General features: G+C 64.5%; 2 protein-coding genes across 2 annotated transcripts; both read right to left on the bottom strand.

Moving 5' to 3' along the window:
* Nucleotides 1–4369: 4369 nt before the first annotated feature.
* On the bottom strand, nt 4370–11137 carry LOC138742015 (proline-rich protein 36-like). Its single transcript, XM_069896208.1, has 6 exons — nt 10232–11137; nt 9158–10184; nt 8655–9059; nt 8325–8602; nt 7101–8227; nt 4370–5213 (listed from the first exon to the last, which is right to left on the bottom strand). The coding sequence occupies exons 1-6, from the start codon at nt 11135–11137 to the stop codon at nt 4370–4372; spliced, it is 4587 nt and encodes a 1528-aa protein (XP_069752309.1).
* A 128-nt stretch (nt 11138–11265) lies between these two features.
* On the bottom strand, nt 11266–17072 carry LOC138742013 (proline-rich protein 36-like). Its single transcript, XM_069896207.1, has 8 exons — nt 16167–17072; nt 15093–16119; nt 14590–14994; nt 14260–14537; nt 13266–14162; nt 12968–13165; nt 12417–12892; nt 11266–12292 (listed from the first exon to the last, which is right to left on the bottom strand). Exons 1-8 carry the CDS (start codon nt 17070–17072, stop codon nt 11266–11268), a joined length of 5214 nt encoding a protein of 1737 aa, XP_069752308.1.
* Between the last annotated feature and the right edge of the window lie 22 nt (nt 17073–17094).

Here is a 17094-nt window from a genome sequence, read left to right as displayed (position 1 = left end):
GAGTTCATGTGAGGCCGGGCCTGGTGAGGTTGGGCCTGGAGTACAGGGGAGGCTGGGTTTGGAGTACTGGTGAGGCTGGGCCTGGATTACTGGGTAGGCGGGACCTGGAGTGCTGGGGAGGCTGGGCCTGGAGTGCTGGGAAGGCTAGGCCTCGAGTCCTGGGGAGGCTGGCACAGGAGTGCTGGGGAGGCTGGGCCTGGAGTGCTGGGGAGGCTTCACATGGAGAGCGAGTGAAATAGGCCTGGAGTAATGGTGAGGCTGGGCCTGGTGTACTGGTGAGGCTGGGCGTGGAGTACTGGTGAGGCTGGGCCTGGAGTACTGGTGAAGCTGGGCCTGGAATACTGGGGAGGCTGGGCCTGGAGCGCTGGTGACGCTGGTCCTGGAGTACTGGGGAGGCTGGGCCTGGAGTACTGGTGAGGCTGGGCCAGGAGTACTGGTGAGTCTGGGCCTGGAGTACTGGTGAGGCTGCACCTGGAATACTGGGGAGCCTGGGCCTGGAGTACTGGTGAGGCTGGGCCTGAAGTACTGGTGAGTCTGGGCCTGGAGTACTGGTGAGGCTGGGCCTGGAGTATTGGTGAGGTTTGACCTGGAGTACTGGTGAGGCTGGACCTGGAGTACTGGTGAGGCTGGGCCTGGATTACTGGTGAGGCTTGACCTGGAGTACTGGTGAGGCTGGACCTGGAGTACTTGTGAAGCTGGCCCTAGAGAATTCGTGAGGCTGGCCCTGGAGTACTGGTGAGGCTGGGCCTGGATTACTGGCAAGGCTGGGCCTGGAGTACTGGTGAGGCTGGGCCTGGAGTACTGGTGAGGCTCGCCCTGGAGTACTGGTATAGATGGGCCTGGTGGACAAGGGAGGCTGAGCCTGGAGTACTGGGGAGGCTGGGCCTGGAGTACTGGTGAGGCTGGACCAGGAGTACTGGTGAGGCTAGGTCTGGAGTACTGTTGAGGCTGGGCCTGGAGTACTGGTGAGGCTGGGCCTGGAGTACTGGTGAAGATGGGCCTGGTGGACAAGGGAGGCTGAGCCTGGAGTACTGGGGAGGCTGGGCCTGGAGTACTTGTGAAGCTGGCCCTAGAGAACTGGTGAGGCAGGCCCAGGAGTACTGGTGAGGCTGGGCCTCGATTACTGGCAAGGCTGGGCCTGGAGTACTGGTTAGGCTGGTCCTGGAGTTCTGGTGAGGCTGGGCCTGGAGTACTGGTGAAGATGGGCCTGGTGGACAAGGTAGGCTGAGCCTTGAGTACTGGCGAGGCTGGGCCTGGAGCACTGGTGAGGCTCGACCAGGAGTACTGGTGAGGCTAGGTCTGGACTACTGGGGCGGCTGGGCCTGGACTACTGGGAAGGCTGGGTCTGGAGTGCTGGGATGAGTGGGCTGCAGTGCTGGGGAGTCCGGTCCTGCAGCGCTGGGGAGGTCGTGCCAGGAGCACCGGGGAGGCCGGGCCTGGAGGACCGGGGAGGACGGGCCAGAAGCACAGCGGAGACCGGGCCAGGAGCACAGGGGAGGCCGGGCCAGGAGCATCGGGAAGGCCGCACCAGGAGCACCGCCGAGGCATGGCCAGGAGCACAGGCGAGGCCGGGCCAGGAGGACCGGCGAGGCAGGGCCAGCAGCACCGGGGAGGCCGGGCCAGGAGCACCGGGGAGGCCGGCTCAGGAGCACCGGCGAGGCCGGGCCAGGAGCACCGTAGAGAACCGGCCAGGAGCACCGGAGAGGCCGGGCAAGGAGCACCGGGGAGGCCGGGCCAGGTGCACCGGGGAGACCAGGCCAGAAGAACAGGCGAGGCTGGGCCAGGAGCAGCGGGGAGGCCGGGCCAGGAGCAGCGGGGAGGCCGGGCCAGGAGCACTGGCGAGGCTGGGCCAGGAGCAACGGCGAGGCCACGCTATCTGCACCGGGGAGGCTGGGCCATTAGTTCATGTGAGGCCTGGCCTGGAGTACTGGTGAGGCTGGGTCTGGAGTACAGGGGAGGCTGGGCCTGGAGTACTGGTGAGGCTGGGCCTGGAGTACTGGTGAGGCTGGGCCTGGAGTACTTGTGAGGCTGGGCCAGGAGTACTGGTGAGGCTGGGCCTGGAGTACTGGTGACGCTGGGCTAGGAGAACCGGAGAGGCCGGGCCAGGAGCACCGGGGAGGCCGGGCCAGGTGCACCGGGGAGGCCAGGCCTGGAGGACCGGCGAGGCCGGGCCAGGAGCAGCGGGTAGGCCGGGCCAGGAGCACTGGCGAGTCTGGGCCAGGAGCAACGGCAAGGCCGCGCTAGGATCACCGGCGAGGCCGGGCCATTAGCACCGGCGAGGCCGGGCCAGGAGCACCGGGGAGGCCGGTCCAGGAGCACTGGCGAGGCCGGGCCAGGAGCACTGGGGAGAACGGGCCAGGAGCATCGGGGAGGCCGGGACAGGAGAACCGGGGAGGCCAGGCCAGGAGCAACGGCGAGGCCGGGCCAGGAGCAGCGGGGAGTCCTGGCCAGGAATACCTACGAGGCTGGGCCAGGAGCACCGGCGATACCGCGCTAGGAGCACCGGGGAGGCCGGGCCTGGTGATGTTGTGCCTGGAGTACAGGGGAGGCTGGGTTTGGAGTACTGGTGAGGCTGGGCCTGGATTACTGGGTAGGTGGGACCTGGAGTGCTGGAGAGGCTGGGCCTGGAGTGCTGGGAAGGCTGGGCCTGGAGTCCTCGGGAGGCTGGCACAGGAGTGCTGGGGAGGCTGGACCTGGAGTGATGGGGAGGCTTCACATGGAGTGCAAGTGAAATAGGCCTGGAGTAATGGTGAGGCTGGGCCTGGTGTACTGGTGAGGCTGGGCCTGGAGTACTGGTGAGGCTGGGCCTGGAGTGCTGGGGAGGCTGGGCCTGGAGCGCTGGTGACGCTGGTCCTGGAGTACTGGGGAGGCTGGGCCTGGAGTACTGGTGAGGCTGGGCCAGGAGTACTGGTGAGTCTGGGCCTGGAGTACTGGTGAGGCTGCACCTGGAATACTGGGGAGCCTGGGCCTGGAGTACTGGTGAGACTGGGCCTGAAGTACTGGTGAGTCTGGGCCTGGAGTACTGTTGAGGCTGGGCCTGGAGTATTGGTGAGGCTTGACCTTGAGTACTGGTGAGGCTGGACCTGGAGTACTGGTGAGGCTGGGCCTGGAGTACTGGTGAGGCTTGACCTGGAGTACTGCTGAGGCTGGACCTGGAGTACTTGTGAAGCTGGCCCTAGAGAATTCGTGAGGCTGGCCCTGGAGTACTGGTGAGGCTGGGCCTGGATTACTGGCAAGGCTGGGCCTGGAGTACTGGTGAGGCTGGGCCTGGAGTACTGGTGATGCTCGGCCTGGAGTACTGGTATAGATGGGCCTGGTGGACAAGGGAGGCTGAGCCTGGAGTACTGGGGAGGCTGGGCCTGGAGTACTGGTGAGGCTGGGCCTGGAGTACTGGTGAGGCTAGGTCTGGAGCACTGGTGAGGCTGGACCAGGAGTACCGGTGAGGCTAGGTCTGGAGTACTGGTGAGGCTGGGCCTGGAGTACTGGTGAGGCTGGGCCTGGAGTACTGGTGAAGATGGGCCTGGTGGACAAGGGAGGCTGAGCCTGGAGTACTGGGGAGGCTGGGCCTGGAGTACTTGTGAAGCTGGCCCTAGAGAACTGGTGAGGCAGGCCCAGGAGTACTGGTGTGGCTGGGCCTAGATTACTGGCAAGGCTGGGCCTGGAATACTGGTGAGGCTGGTCCTGGAGTTCTGGTGAGGCTGGGCCTGGAGTACTGGTGAAGATGGGCCTGGTGGACAAGGTAGGCTGAGCCTTGAGTACTGGCGAGGCTGGGCCTGGAGCACTGGTGAGGCTCGACCAGGAGTACTGGTGAGGCTAGGTCTGGACTACTGGGGCGGCTGGGCCTGGAGTACTGGGAAGGCTGGGTCTGGAGTGCTGGGATGAGTGGGCTGCAGTGCTGGGGAGTCCGGGCCTGCAGCGCTGGGGAGGTCGTGCCAGGAGCACCGGGGAGGCCGGGCCTGGAGGACCGGGGAGGACGGGCCAGAAGCACAGCGGAGACCGGGCCAGGAGCACAGGGGAGGCCGGGCCAGGAGCATCGGGAAGGCCGCACCAGGAGCACCGCCGAGGCATGGCCAGGAGCACAGGCGAGGCCGGGCCAGGAGCACCGGCGAGGCAGGGCCAGCAGCATCGGGGAGGCCGGGCCAGGAGCACCGGGGAGGCCGGTTCAGGAGCACCGGCGAGGCCGGTCCAGGAGCACCGTAGAGAACCGGCCAGGAGCACCGGAGAGGCCGGGCAAGGAGCACCGGGGAGGCCGGGCCAGGTGCACCGGGGAGACCAGGCCAGAAGGACAGGCGAGGCCAGGCCAGGAGCAGCGGGGAGGCCGGGCCAGGAGCACTGGCGAGGCTGGGCCAGGAGCAACGGCGAGGCCGCGCTATCTGCACCGGGGAGGCTGGGCCATTAGTTCATGTGAGGCCTGGCCTGGAGTACTGGTGAGGCTGGGTCTGGAGTACAGGGGAGGCTGGGCCTGGAGTACTGGTGAGGCTGGGCCTGGAGTACTGGTGAGGCTGGGCCTGGAGTACTTGTGAGGCTGGGCCAGGAGTACTGGTGAGGCTGGGCCTGGAGTACTGGTGACGCTGGGCCAGGAGAACCGGAGAGGCCGGGCCAGGAGCACCGGGGAGGCCGGGCCAGGTGCACCGGGGAGGCCAGGCCTGGAGGACCGGCGAGGCCAGGCCAGGAGCAGCGGGTAGGCCGGGCCAGGAGCACTGGCGAGTCTGGGCCAGGAGCAACGGCAAGGCCGCGCTAGGATCACCGGCGAGGCCGGGCCATTAGCACCGGCGAGGCCGGGCCAGGAGCACCGGCGAGGCCGGGCCAGGAGCACCGGGGAGGCCGGTCCAGGAGCACCGGCGAGGCCGGGCCAGGAGCACTGGGGAGAACGGGCCAGGAGCATCGGGGAGGCCGGGACAGGAGAACCGGGGAGGCCAGGCCAGGAGCAATGGCGAGGCCGGGCCAGGAGCAGCGGGGAGTCCTGGCCAGGAATACCTACGAGGCTGGGCCAGGAGCACCGGCGATACCGCGCTAGGAGCACCGGGGAGGCCGGGCCTGGTGAGGTTGTGCCTGGAGTACAGGGGAGGCTGGGTTTGGAGTACTGGTGAGGCTGGGCCTGGATTACTGGGTAGGTGGGACCTGGAGTGCTGGAGAGGCTGGGCCTGGAGTGCTGGGAAGGCTGGGCCTGGAGTCCTCGGGAGGCTGGCACAGGAGTGCTGGGGAGGCTGGGCCTGGAGTGATGGGGAGGCTTCACATGGAGTGCAAGTGAAATAGGCCTGGAGTAATGGTGAGGCTAATCGAACAACTGAAAAGTGGCAAAGCAGCAGGTATGGATGGAATCCCCCCCAGAAGTCTGGGAGGCTGGCGGCAAAACTCTGCATGCCAAACTGCATGAGTTTTTCAAGCTTTGTTGGGACCAAGGTAAACTGCCTCAGGATCTTCGTGATGCCACCATCATCACCCTGTACAAAAACAAAGGCGAGAAATCAGACTGCTCAAACTACAGGGGAATCACGTTGCTCTCCATTGCAGGCAAAATCTTCGCTAGGATTCTACTAAATAGAATAATACCTAGTGTCGCTGAGAATATTCTCCCAGAATCACAGTGCGGCTTTCGCGCAAACAGAGGAACCACTGACATGGTCTTTGCCCTCAGACAGCTCCAAGAAAAGTGCAGAGAACAAAACAAAGGACTCTACATCACCTTTGTTGACCTCACCAAAGCCTTCGACACCGTGAGCAGGAAAGGGCTTTGGCAAATACTAGGGCGCATCGGATGTCCCCCAAAGTTCCTCAACATGATTATCCAACTGCACGAAAACCAACAAGGTCGGGTCAGATACAGCAATGAGCTCTCTGAACCCTTCTCCATTAACAATGGCGTGAAGCAAGGCTGTGTTCTCGCACCAACCCTCTTTTCAATCTTCTTCAGCATGATGCTGAACCAAGCCATGAAAGACCCCAACAATGAAGACGCTGTTTACATCCGGTACCGCACGGATGGCAGTCTCTTCAATCTGAGGCGCCTGCAAGCTCACACCAAGACACAAGAGAAACTTGTCCGTGAACTACTCTTTGCAGATGATGCCGCTTTAGTTGCCCATTCAGAGCCAGCTCTTCAGCGCTTGACGTCCTGCTTTGCGGAAACTGCCAAAATGTTTGGCCTGGAAGTCAGCCTGAAGAAAACTGAGGTCCTCCATCAGCCAGCTCCCCACCATGACTACCAGCCCCCCCACATCTCCATCGGGCACACAAAACTCAAAACGGTCAACCAGTTTACCTATCTCGGCTGCACCATTTCATCAGATGCAAGGATCAACAATGAGATAGACAACAGACTCGCCAAGGCAAATAGCGCCTTTGGAAGACTACACAAAAGAGTCTGGAAAAACAACCAACTGAAAAACCTCACAAAGATAAGCGTATACAGAGCCGTTGTCATACCCACACTCCTGTTCGGCTCCGAATCATGGGTCCTCTACCGGCACCACCTACGGCTCCTAGAACGCTTCCACCAGCGTTGTCTCCGCTCCATCCTCAACATCCATTGGAGCGCTCACACCCCTAACGTCGAGGTACTCGAGATGGCAGAGGTCGACAGCATCGCGTCAACGCTGCTGAAGATCCAGCTGCGCTGGATGGGTCACGTCTCCAGAATGGAGGACCATCGCCTTCCCAAGATCGTATTATATGGCGAGCTCTCCACTGGCCACCGTGACAGAGGTGCACCAAAGAAAAGGTACAAGGACTGCCTAAAGAAATCTCTTGGTGCCTGCCACATTGACCACCGCCAGTGGGCTGATAACGCCTCAAACCGTGCATCTTGGCGCCTCACAGTTTGGCAGGCAGCAGCCTCCTTTGAAGAAGACCGCAGAGCCCACCTCACTGACAAAAGGCAAAGGAGGAAAAACCCAACACCCAACCCCAACCAACCAATTTTCCCTTGCAACCGCTGCAATCGTGTCTGCCTGTCCCGCATCGGACTGGTCAGCCACAAACGAGCCTGCAGCTGACGTGGACTTTTTACCCCCTCCATAAATCTTCGTCCGCGAAGCCAAGCCAAAGAAAAAAATGGTGAGGCTGGGCCTGGTGTACTGGTGAGGCTGGGCCTGGAGTACTGGTGAGGCTGGGCCTGGAGTACTGGTGAAGCTGGGCCTGGAATACTGGGGAGGCTGGGCCTGGAGCGCTGGTGACGCTGGTCCTGGAATACTGGGGAGGCTGGGCCTGGAGTACTGGTGAGGCTGGGCCAGGAGTACTGGTGAGTCTGGGCCTGGAGTACTGGTGAGGCTGCACCTGGAATACTGGGGAGCCTGGGCCTGGAGTACTGGTGAGACTGGGCCTGAAGTACTGTTGAGGCTGGGCCTGGAGTATTGGTGAGGCTTGACCTTGAGTACTGGTGAGGCTGGACCTGGAGTACTGGTGAGGCTGGGCCTGGAGTACTGGTGAGGCTTGACCTGGAGTACTGCTGAGGCTGGACCTGGAGTACTTGTGAAGCTGGCCCTAGAGAATTCGTGAGGCTGGCCCTGGAGTACTGGTGAGGCTGGGCCTGGATTACAGGCAAGGCTGGGCCTGGAGTACTGGTGAGGCTGGGCCTGGAGTACTGGTGATGCTCGGCCTGGAGTACTGGTATAGATGGGCCTGGTGGACAAGGGAGGCTGAGCCTGGAGTACTGGGGAGGCTGGGCCTGGAGTACTGGTGAGGCTGGGCCTGGAGTACTGGTGAGGCTAGGTCTGGAGCACTGGTGAGGCTGGACCAGGAGTACCGGTGAGGCTAGGTCTGGAGTACTGGTGAGGCTGGGCCTGGAGTACTGGTGAGGCTGGGCCTGGAGTACTGGTGAAGATGGGCCTGGTGGACAAGGGAGGCTGAGCCTGGAGTACTGGGGAGGCTGGGCCTGGAGTACTTGTGAAGCTGGCCCTAGAGAACTGGTGAGGCAGGACCAGGAGTACTGGTGAGGCTGGGCCTGGATTACTGGCAAGGCTGGGCCTGGTGAGGCTGGGCCTGGAGTACTGGTGAGGCTGGGCCTGGAGTACTGGTGAAGATGGGCCTGGTGGACAAGGTAGGCTGAGCCCTGAGTACTGGGGAGGCTGGGCCTGGAGCACTGGTGAGGCTCGACCAGGAGTACTGGTGAGTCCAGGTCTGGACTACTGGGGCGGCTGGGCCTGGAGTACTGGGAAGGCTGGGTCTGGAGTGCTGGGGTGGCCGGGCCTGGAGTACTAGGGAGGCTGGACCTGTAGTGCTGGGGAGGCTAGGCCTGGAGTGCTGGGATGAGTGGGCTGCAGTGCTGGGGAGGCCGGGCCTGCAGCGCTGGGGAGGTCGTGCCAGGAGCAACGGGAAGGCCGCACCAGGAGCACCGCCGAGGCATGGCCAGGAGCACAGGCGAGGCCGGGCCAGGAGCACCGGCGAGGCAGGGCCAGGAGCACCGGGGAGGCCGGGCCAGAAGCACCGTAGAGAACCCGCCAGGAGCACCGGAGAGGCCGGGCAAGGAGCACTGGGGAGGCTGGGCAGGTGCACCGGGGAGACCAGGCCAGAAGGACCGGCGAGGCCTGTCCAGGAGAAGCGGGGAGGCCGGGCCAGGAGCACCGGCGAGGCTGCGCCAGGAGCAACGGCGAGGCCGCGCTATCTGCACCGGGGAGGCCGGGCCATTAGTTCATGTGAGGCCGGGCCTGGAGTACTGGTGAGGCTGGGTCTGGTGTACAGGGGAGGCTGGGCCTGGAGTACTGGTGAGGCTGGGCCTGGAGTACTTGTGACGCAGTGCCAGGAGTACTGGGGAAGCTGGAACTGGAGTACTGGGAAGGCTGGGCCTGGAATCCTGGGGTGGCTGGGACTGGAGTACAGGGGTGACGGGGCCTGGAGTACTGGTGAGGCTGGGCCTGGATAACTGGTGAGGATGTGCCAGGAGTACTGGTGAAGCTGGACCTGGAGTACTAGGAAGGCTGGGCCTTGAGTACTGGGTACGCGGGACCTGGAGTGCTGGGGCGGCTGGGTTTGGAGTGCTGGGGAGGCTGGGCCTGGAGTCCTGGGGAGGCTGGGACTGGAGTGCAGGGGAGGCTGGGCCTGGAGTGCTGGGGAGGCTGGGCCTGGAGTGCTGGGGAGGCTTCACATGGTACGAGTGAAATAGTCCTGGAGTACTGGTGAGGCTGGACCTAATGTACTGGTGAGGCTGGGCCTGGAGTACTGGTGAGGCTGGCGCTGGAGTTCTGGTGAGGCGGGGCCTGGAGTACTGGTAATGCTGTGCCTGGAGTGCTGGTGAGGCTGGGCCTGGAGTACTGGTGAGGCTGGGCCAGGAGTACGGGTGAGGCTGGGCCTGGAGTACGGGTGAGGCTGGGCCTGGAATACTGTGGAGGCTGGGCCTGGAGTACTGGTGAGGCTGGGCCAGGAGTATTGGTGAGTCTGGGCCTGGAGTACTGGTGAGGCTGCGCCTGGAATACTGGGGAGGCTGGGCCTGGAGTACTGGTGAGGCTGGGCCTGGAGTACTGGTGAGGCTGGGCCTGAAGTACTGGTAATATATGGGCCTGGTGGACAAGGGAGGCTGAGCCTGGAGTATTTGGGAGGCTGGGCATGGAGTACTGGTGAGGCTGGACCAGGAGTACTGGTGAGGCTAGGTCTGGAGTACTGGTGAGGCTGGGCCTGGAGTACTGGTGAGACTGGGCCTGGAGTACTGTTGAAGATGGGCCTGGTGGACAAGGGAGGCTGAGCCTGGAGTACTGGGGAGGCTGGGCCTGGAGTACTTGTGAAGCTGGCCCTAGAGAACTGGTGAGGCTGGCCCAGGAGTACTGGTGAGGCTGGGCCTGGATTACTGGTGAGGCTGGGCCTGGATTACTGGCAAGGCTGGGCCTGGAGTACTGGTGAGGCTGGGCTTGGAGTACTGGTGAGGCTGGGCCTGGAGTACTGGTGAAGATGGGCCTGGTGTACAAGGTAGGCTGAGCCTGGAGTACTGGGGAGGCTAAGCCTGGAGTACTGGGGAGGCTGGGCCTGGAGTACTGGTGAGGCTGGGCCTGGAGTACTGGTGAGGATGGGCCTGGTGGACAAGGGAGGCTGAGCCTGGAGTACTGGAGAGGCTGGGCCAGGAGCACCGGCGAGGCCGGGACAGGAGCACCGGGGGGGGCCAGGCCAGGAGCACCGGCGAGGCCGGGCCAGGAGCAGCGGGGAGTCCGGGCCAGGAATACCGGAGAGGCTGGGCCAGGAGCACCGGCGAGGCCGTGCTAGGAGCACCGAGGAGGCCGGGCCATGAGTTCATGTGAGGCCGGGCCTGGAGAACTGGTGAGGCTGGGCCTGGAGTACTGGTGAGGCTGGGCCTGGAGTACTGGTGAGGCTGGGCCAGGAGTACTGGTGAGGCTGGGCCTGGAGTACTGGTGAGGCTGGGCCTGGAAGACTGGGGAGGCTGGCGCTGGAGTTCTGGTGAGGCGGGGCCTGGAGTACTGGTGATGCTGGGCCTGGAGTACTGGTGAGGCTGGGCCTGGAGTACTTGTGAGGCTGGGCCAGGAGTACTGGTGAGGCTGGGCCTGGAGTACTGGTGATGCTGGGCCAGGAGTACCGAAGAGGCCGGGCCAGGAGCACCGGGGAGGCCGGGCCAGGTGTACCGGGGAGGCCACGCCTGCAGGACCGGCGAGGCCGGGTCAGGAGCAGCGGGGAGGCCGGGCAAGGAGCACCGGCGAGTCTGGGCCAGGAGCAACGGCAAGGCCGCGCTAGGAGCAGCGGGGAGGCCGGGCCAGGAGCACTGGCGAGGCTGGACCAGGAGTACTGGTGAGGCTGGGCCTGGAGTACTGGTGAGGCTGGGCCAGGAGTACTGGTGAGGCTGGGCCTGGAGTACTGGTGAGGCTGGGCCTGGAAGACTGGGGAGGATAGGCCTTGAGCGCTGGTGACGCTGGGCCTGGAGTACTGGGGAGGCTGGCGCTGGAGTTCTGGTGAGGCGGGGCCTGGAGTACTGGTGATGCTGGGCCTGGAGTACTGGTGAGGCTGGGCCTGGAGTACTTGTGAGGCTGGGCCAGGAGTACTGGTGAGGCTGGGCCTGGAGTACTGGTGATGCTGGGCCAGGAGTACCGAAGAGGCCGGGCCAGGAGCACCGGGTAGGCCGGGCCAGGAGCACTGGGGAGGGCGGTCCAGGAGCACCGGCGAGGCCGGGCCAGGAGCACTGGGGAGAACGGGCCAGGAGCATCGGGGAGGCCGGGACAGGAGAACCGGGGAGGCCAGGCCAGGAGCAACGGCGAGGCCGGGCCAGGAGCAGCGGGGAGTCCTGGCCAGGAATACCTGCGAGGCTGGGCCAGGAGCACCGGCGAGGCCGCGCTAGGAGCACAGGGGAGGCCGGGCCATGAGTTCATGTGAGGCCGGGCCTGGTGAGGTTGTGCCTGGAGTACAGGGGAGGCTGGGTTTGGAGTACTGGTGAGGCTGGGCCTGGATTACTGGGTAGGCGGGACCTGGAGTGCTGGGGAGGCTGGGCCTGGAGTGCTGGGAAGGCTGGGCCTGGAGTCCTGGGGAGGCTGGCACAGGAGTGCTGGGGAGGCTGGGCCTGGAGTGCTGGGGAGGCTTCACATGGAGAGCGAGTGAAATAGGCCTGGAGTAATGGTGAGGCTGGGCCTGGTGTACTGGTGAGGCTGGGCCTGGAGTACTGGTGAGGCTGGGCCTGGAGTACTGGTGAAGCTGGGCCTGGAATACTGGGGAGGCTGGGCCTGGAGCGCTGGTGACGCTGGTCCTGGAGTACTGGGGAGGCTGGGCCTGGAGTACTGGTGAGGCTGGGCCAGGAGTACTGGTGAGTCTGGGCCTGGAGTACTGTTGAGGCTGCACCTGGAATACTGGGGAGCCTGGGCCTGGAGTACTGGTGAGGCTGGGCCTGAAGTACTGGTGAGTCTGGGCCTGGAGTACTGGTGAGGCTGGGCCTGGAGTATTGGTGAGGCTTGACCTGGAGTACTGGTGAGGCTGGACATGGAGTACTGGTGAGGCTGGGCCTGGATTACTGGTGAGGCTTGACCTGGAGTACTGGTGAGGCTGGACCTGGAGTACTTGTGAAGCTGGCCCTAGAGAATTCGTGAGGCTGGCCCTGGAGTACTGGTGAGGCTGGGCCTGGATTACTGGCAAGGCTGGGCCTGGAGTACTGGTGAGGCTGGGCCTGGAGTTCTGGTGAGGCTCGCACTGGAGTACTGGTATAGATGGGCCTGGTGGACAAGGGAGGCTGAGCCTGGAGTACTGGGGAGGCTGGGCCTGGAGTACTGGTGAGGATGGACCAGGAGTACTGGTGAGGCTAGGTCTGGAGTACTGTTGAGGCTGGGCCTGGTGTACTGGTGAGGCTGGGCCTGGAGTACTGGTGAAGATGGGCCTGGTGGACAAGGGAGGCTGAGCCTGGAGTACTGGGGAGGCTGGGCCTGGAGTACTTGTGAAGCTGGCCCTAGAGAACTGGAGAGGCAGGCCTAGGAGTACCGGTGAGGCTGGGCCTGGATTACTGGCAAGGCTGGGCCTGGAGTACTGGTGAGGCTGGGCCTGGAGTTCTGGTGAGGCTGGGCCTGGAGTACTGGTGAAGATGGGCCTGGTGGACAAGGTAGGCTGAGCCTTGAGTACTGGCGAGGCTGGGCCTGGAGCACTGGTGAGGCTCGACCAGGAGTACTGGTGAGGCTAGGTCTGGACTACTGGGGCGGCTGGGCCTGGAGTACTGGGAAGGCTGGGTCTGGAGTGCTGGGATGAGTGGGCTGCAGTGCTGGGGAGTCCGGGCCTGCAGCGCTGGGGAGGTCGTGCCAGGAGCACCGGGGAGGCCGGGCCAGGAGCACCGGGGAGGCCGGGCAAGGAGCACCGGGGAGGCGGGGCCAGGTGCACCGGGGAGACCAGGCCAGAAGGACCGGCGAGGCCGGGCCAGGAGCAGCGGGGAGGCCGGGCCAGGAGCACTGGCGAGGCTGGACCAGGAGCAACGGCGAGGACGCACTATCTGCACCGGGGAGGCTGGGCCATTAGTTCATGTGAGGCCTGGCCTGGAATACTGGTGAGGCTGGGTCTGGAGTACAGGGGAGGCTGGGCCTGGAGTACTGGTGAGGCTGGGCCTGGAGTACTGGTGACGCTGTGCCAGGATTACTGGGGAAGCTGGAACTGGAGTACTGGGAAGGCTGGGCCTGGAATCCTGTGGTGGCTGGGACTGGAGTGCTGGGAAGGCTGGGCCTAGAGTGCTGGGGAGGCTGGGCCTGGAGTCCTGGGGAGGCTGGGACTGGAGTGCAGGGGAGGCTGGGCCTGGAGTGCTGGGGAGGCTTCACATGGAGTGCGAGTGAAATAGTCCTGGAGTACTGGTGACGCTGGACCTAATGTACTGGTGAGGCTTGGCCTCGATTACTGGTGAGGCTGGCGCTGGAGTTCTGGTGAGGCGGGGCCTGGAGTACTGGTAAGGCTGGGCCTGGAGTACTGGTGAGGCTTGACCTGGAGTACTGCTGAGGCTGGACCTGGAGTACTTGTGAAGCTGGCCCTAGAGAATTCGTGAGGCTGGCCCTGGAGTACTGGTGAGGCTGGGCCTGGATTACTGGCAAGGCTGGGCCTGGAGTACTGGTGAGGCTGGGCCTGGAGTACTGGTGATGCTCGGCCTGGTGTACTGGTATAGATGGGCCTGGTGGACAAGGGAGGCTGAGCCTGGAGTACTGGGGAGGCTGGGCCTGGAGTACTGGTGAGGCTGGGCCTGGAGTACTGGTGAGGCTAGGTCTGGAGCACTGGTGAGGCTGGACCAGGAGTACCGGTGAGGCTAGGTCTGGAGTACTGGTGAGGCTGGGCCTGGAGTACTGGTGAGGCTGGGCCTGGAGTACTGGTGAAGATGGGCCTGGTGGACAAGGGAGGCTGAGCCTGGAGTACTGGGGAGGCTGGGCCTGGAGTACTTGTGAAGCTGGCCCTAGAGAACTGGTGAGGCAGGACCAGGAGTACTGGTGAGGCTGGGCCTGGATTACTGGCAAGGCTGGGCCTGGTGAGGCTGGGCCTGGAGTACTGGTGAGGCTGGGCCTGGAGTACTGGTGAAGATGGGCCTGGTGGACAAGGTAGGCTGAGCCCTGAGTACTGGGGAGGCTGGGCCTGGAGCACTGGTGAGGCTCGACCAGGAGTACTGGTGAGGCCAGGTCTGGACTACTGGGGCGGCTGGGCCTGGAGTACTGGGAAGGCTGGGTCTGGAGTGCTGGGGTGGCCGGGCCTGGAGTACTAGGGAGGCTGGACCTGTAGTGCTGGGGAGGCTAGGCCTGGAGTGCTGGGATGAGTGGGCTGCAGTGCTGGGGAGGCCGGGCCTGCAGCGCTGGGGAGGTCGTGCCAGGAGCAACGGGAAGGCCGCACCAGGAGCACCGCCGAGGCATGGCCAGGAGCACAGGCGAGGCCGGGCCAGGAGCACCGGCGAGGCAGGGCCAGGAGCACCGGGGAGGCCGGGCCAGAAGCACCGTAGAGAACCCGCCAGGAGCACCGGAGAGGCCGGGCAAGGAGCACTGTGGAGGCTGGGCAGGTGCACCGGGGAGACCAGGCCAGAAGGACCGGCGAGGCCTGTCCAGGAGAAGCGGGGAGGCCGGGCCAGGAGCACCGGCGAGGCTGCGCCAGGAGCAACGGCGAGGCCGCGCTATCTGCACCGGGGAGGCCGGGCCATTAGTTCATGTGAGGCCGGGCCTGGAGTACTGGTGAGGCTGGGTCTGGTGTACAGGGGAGGCTGGGCCTGGAGTACTGGTGAGGCTGGGCCTGGAGTACTTGTGACGCAGTGCCAGGAGTACTGGGGAAGCTGGAACTGGAGTACTGGGAAGGCTGGGCCTGGAATCCTGGGGTGGCTGGGACTGGAGTACAGGGGTGACGGGGCCTGGAGTACTGGTGAGGCTGGGCCTGGATAACTGGTGAGGATGTGCCAGGAGTACTGGTGAAGCTGGACCTGGAGTACTAGGAAGGCTGGGCCTTGAGTACTGGGTACGCGGGACCTGGAGTGCTGGGGCGGCTGGGTTTGGAGTGCTGGGGAGGCTGGGCCTGGAGTCCTGGGGAGGCTGGGACTGGAGTGCAGGGGAGGCTGGGCCTGGAGTGCTGGGGAGGCTGGGCCTGGAGTGCTGGGGAGGCTTCACATGGTACGAGTGAAATAGTCCTGGAGTACTGGTGAGGCTGGACCTAATGTACTGGTGAGGCTGGGCCTGGAGTACTGGTGAGGCTGGCGCTGGAGTTCTGGTGAGGCGGGGCCTGGAGTACTGGTAATGCTGTGCCTGGAGTGCTGGTGAGGCTGGGCCTGGAGTACTGGTGAGGCTGGGCCAGGAGTACGGGTGAGGCTGGGCCTGGAGTACGGGTGAGGCTGGGCGTGGAATACTGTGGAGGCTGGGCCTGGAGTACTGGTGAGGCTGGGCCAGGAGTATTGGTGAGTCTGGGCCTGGAGTACTGGTGAGGCTGCGCCTGGAATACTGGGGAGGCTGGGCCTGGAGTACTGGTGAGGCTGGGCCTGGAGTACTGGTGAGGCTGGGCCTGAAGTACTGGTAATATATGGGCCTGGTGGACAAGGGAGGCTGAGCCTGGAGTATTTGGGAGGCTGGGCATGGAGTACTGGTGAGGCTGGACCAGGAGTACTGGTGAGGCTAGGTCTGGAGTACTGGTGAGGCTGGGCCTGGAGTACTGGTGAGGCTGGGCCTGGAGTACTGTTGAAGATGGGCCTGGTGGACAAGGGAGGCTGAGCCTGGAGTACTGGGGAGGCTGGGCCTGGAGTACTTGTGAAGCTGGCCCTAGAGAACTGGTGAGGCTGGCCCAGGAGTACTGGTGAGGCTGGGCCTGGATTACTGGTGAGGCTGGGCCTGGATTACTGGCAAGGCTGGGCCTGGAGTACTGGTGAGGCTGGGCTTGGAGTACTGGTGAGGCTGGGCCTGGAGTACTGGTGAAGATGGGCCTGGTGTACAAGGTAGGCTGAGCCTGGAGTACTGGGGAGGCTAAGCCTGGAGTACTGGGGAGGCTGGGCCTGGAGTACTGGTGAGGCTGGGCCTGGAGTACTGGTGAGGATGGGCCTGGTGGACAAGGGAGGCTGAGCCTGGAGTACTGGAGAGGCTGGGCCAGGAGCACCGGCGAGGCCGGGACAGGAGCACCGGGGGGGGCCAGGCCAGGAGCACCGGCGAGGCCGGGCCAGGAGCAGCGGGGAGTCCGGGCCAGGAATACCGGAGAGGCTGGGCCAGGAGCACCGGCGAGGCCGTGCTAGGAGCACCGAGGAGGCCGGGCCATGAGTTCATGTGAGGCCGGGCCTGGAGAACTGGTGAGGCTGGGCCTGGAGTACTGGTGAGGCTGGGCCTGGAGTACTGGTGAGGCTGGGCCAGGAGTACTGGTGAGGCTGGGCCTGGAGTACTGGTGAGGCTGGGCCTGGAAGACTGGGGAGGCTGGCGCTGGAGTTCTGGTGAGGCGGGGCCTGGAGTACTGGTGATGCTGGGCCTGGAGTACTGGTGAGGCTGGGCCTGGAGTACTTGTGAGGCTGGGCCAGGAGTACTGGTGAGGCTGGGCCTGGAGTACTGGTGATGCTGGGCCAGGAGTACCGAAGAGGCCGGGCCAGGAGCACCGGGGAGGCCGGGCCAGGTGCACCGGGGAGGCCACGCCTGCAGGACCGGCGAGGCCGGGTCAGGAGCAGCGGGGAGGCCGGGCAAGGAGCACCGGCGAGTCTGGGCCAGGAGCAACGGCAAGGCCGCGCTAGGAGCAGCGGGGAGGCCGGGCCAGGAGCACTGGCGAGGCTGGACCAGGAGTACTGGTGAGGCTGGGCCTGGAGTACTGGTGAGGCTGGGCCAGGAGTACTGGTGAGGCTGGGCCTGGAGTACTGGTGAGGCTGGGCCTGGAAGACTGGGGAGGATAGGCCTTGAGCGCTGGTGACGCTGGGCCTGGAGTACTGGGGAGGCTGGCGCTGGAGTTCTGGTGAGGCGGGGCCTGGAGTACTGGTGATGCTGGGCCTGGAGTACTGGTGAGGCTGGGCCTGGAGTACTTGTGAGGCTGGGCCAGGAGTACTGGTGAGGCTGGGCCTGGAGTACTGGTGATGCTGGGCCAGGAGTACCGAAGAGGCCGGGCCAGGAGCACCGGGTAGGCCGGGCCAGGAGCACTGGGGAGGGCGGTCCAGGAGCACCGGCGAGGCCGGGCCAGGAGCACTGGGGAGAACGGGCCAGGAGCATCGGGGAGGCCGGGACAGGAGAA

This window comes from Narcine bancroftii, chromosome 8 (assembly GCF_036971445.1).
Source record: "Narcine bancroftii isolate sNarBan1 chromosome 8, sNarBan1.hap1, whole genome shotgun sequence".
Taxonomy (NCBI): Eukaryota; Metazoa; Chordata; class Chondrichthyes; order Torpediniformes; family Narcinidae; genus Narcine; species Narcine bancroftii.
The sequence above is the reverse complement of the archived record's forward strand: the minus strand, read 5'-3'. Positions and strand labels throughout refer to the sequence as shown.